A 2,035-nucleotide genomic window follows, 5' to 3' on the forward strand; every position below is an offset into this window, starting at 1 on the left:
TCCAATATTATTATTTTAATTCATGGAAAATGAAAACTCATGAAGGTCTTTTTATAAGAAAATGTCTTTATATATTTTGCTGGCCTATATTAACACATTAAAATGGGAAATGCTGAGTGGTCGAAAATCAAACAAAAAGTTTTCAAATAAATAAGATTGTAAATCGATTTATTTGATGAAATCAAATTATTGTAAATAGATAATACTGGAGTCCTTAATTAATTATAACCATATGTAACACATTAGTTGTAATATTCCCAGCCTCCATTACTAACGATCAAGTATTTTTGTAATCAAGGCCGGTGGGGTGGCAACAAAGTCAGGCTCAGCCACCTTGGCCCCAAGGTCGGTGCCACCTCAAATTCTATATACATAACAGAGCCTTCATAGCCACATATTTAAAACTTCAAATATTTAATATTCTGAAGTTGAGAACTATATAATCCTTTGTTGAAGCCATTCGCAAATCACACTTTCAGCAATTCAACCATCTCATCTTTTGACTTTTAGCTTCAAAGAGCTCTAAATATGGTGAAGCTGGCAATCGGTAGCATCGGTGACTCTTTCAGTGCAGTTTCAGTCAAGTCTTACTTGGCTGAGTTCATTGCCACCCTTCTTTTCGTCTTTGCAGGTGTCGGGTCTGCTATTGCTTATGGTATGTTACATTTCTTTCTTAAACCATATAAAATGAAAACATGTGTTAATATTTTAATGATTAAAACGAATAATGGAGTTTTATAAACTTTCCAGGTAAGCTCACAGCAGATGCAGCACTAGACCCCGCAGGATTAGTTGCAGTGGCAATAGCCCATGCATTTGCACTCTTTGTTGGGGTTTCAATAGCAGCCAACATCTCCGGAGGCCATTTGAATCCAGCTGTCACCTTCGGATTGGCTATTGGTGGTAACATCACCATCATAACCGGTCTATTTTATTGGATTGCTCAACTTCTTGGATCCATCGTTGCATGTTTCCTCCTACAATTTGTCACCGGTGGCTTGGTGAGCTTTCTTATATCATATTTTCATTGCTAAAACAACTTTTTATTCAAAATCTTGGATTTTTATTCATGTATTTGGTATTTTACAGGCCGTTCCAACACACGGAGTTGCTAGTGGCATGAGCAGTATTCAAGGAGTCGTGTTTGAGATCATCATAACTTTTGCTCTAGTCTACACTGTCTATGCCACCGCTGCTGACCCTAAAAAAGGATCACTCGGAACCATTGCACCCATCGCAATCGGCTTTATTGTTGGAGCCAACATTTTGGCTGCTGGAGCTTTCAGTGGTGGCTCAATGAACCCAGCTCGGTCATTCGGCCCGGCTGTTGTTAGTGGAGACTTCTCACAAAACTGGATTTACTGGGTCGGCCCACTTATTGGTGGTGGGTTGGCTGGATTAATCTACGGTGATGTTTTCATTGGATCATACGAGGCACTTCCAGCTTCAGAGGACTATGCTTAAGTACTTTTATTTTTTTTGTTTCATTTTGTATTTCATCTTTTTTGCTTAATGGTCGAGGATTTAACATCCTTATTGTTTGAGTGAAAACTTAAGAATTGTAAAATAATTTTGTTTACACCGGAATACATACAATCTGAAACTTGTATCATTTCATTTGGTGTGTTTCTTTGGAAATATTCATGCTTGTAACTTATGTAACAAAGCAAATTAAGAATACAGAGGATGGTGATAAGGATGCCAAGATGTTAGAGGAGACATTGATGATGATCACAAATGAGATGTGGTGGTGTGGTTGATGCTAAGCATATGAAAACATTAAGTCTTAGTGAGAACTATGTGATTGATTACATAATAAGTTCAAAAACTGTTTTGTTAGTTAAAAATTCAGTTAAGGATCATCGATCTGGATGCAAAATGAGGACTTTGGTTGTGTGTTAAAATTTTATGTTTAGGAGTAAATTATCTTAGAAAGTATTTCATGAGTTGCAAGACTACACTTACCCATTTCAATCCCATTCAATAGTAGACGAGTAAGTTTCATACTCTTTCCTCCTTAAAAAACTTAACCATG

General features: G+C 36.8%; 1 protein-coding gene across 1 annotated transcript; it reads left to right on the forward strand.

Moving 5' to 3' along the window:
- Positions 1-457: 457 nt before the first annotated feature.
- LOC145057160 (putative aquaporin TIP-type RB7-5A) lies at positions 458-1,612 on the forward strand. Its single transcript, XM_079004945.1, has 3 exons — positions 458-655; positions 751-1,001; positions 1,090-1,612. Exons 1-3 carry the CDS (start codon positions 529-531, stop codon positions 1,462-1,464), a joined length of 753 nt encoding a protein of 250 aa, XP_078861071.1. The 5' UTR covers positions 458-528; the 3' UTR covers positions 1,465-1,612.
- The last annotated feature ends 423 nt before the right edge of the window (positions 1,613-2,035 follow it).

The sequence above is a fragment of the Lactuca serriola genome, chromosome 6 (genome assembly GCF_051521515.1).
Source record: "Lactuca serriola cultivar US96UC23 chromosome 6, Lser_US96UC23_V15, whole genome shotgun sequence".
Taxonomy (NCBI): domain Eukaryota; kingdom Viridiplantae; phylum Streptophyta; class Magnoliopsida; order Asterales; family Asteraceae; genus Lactuca; species Lactuca serriola.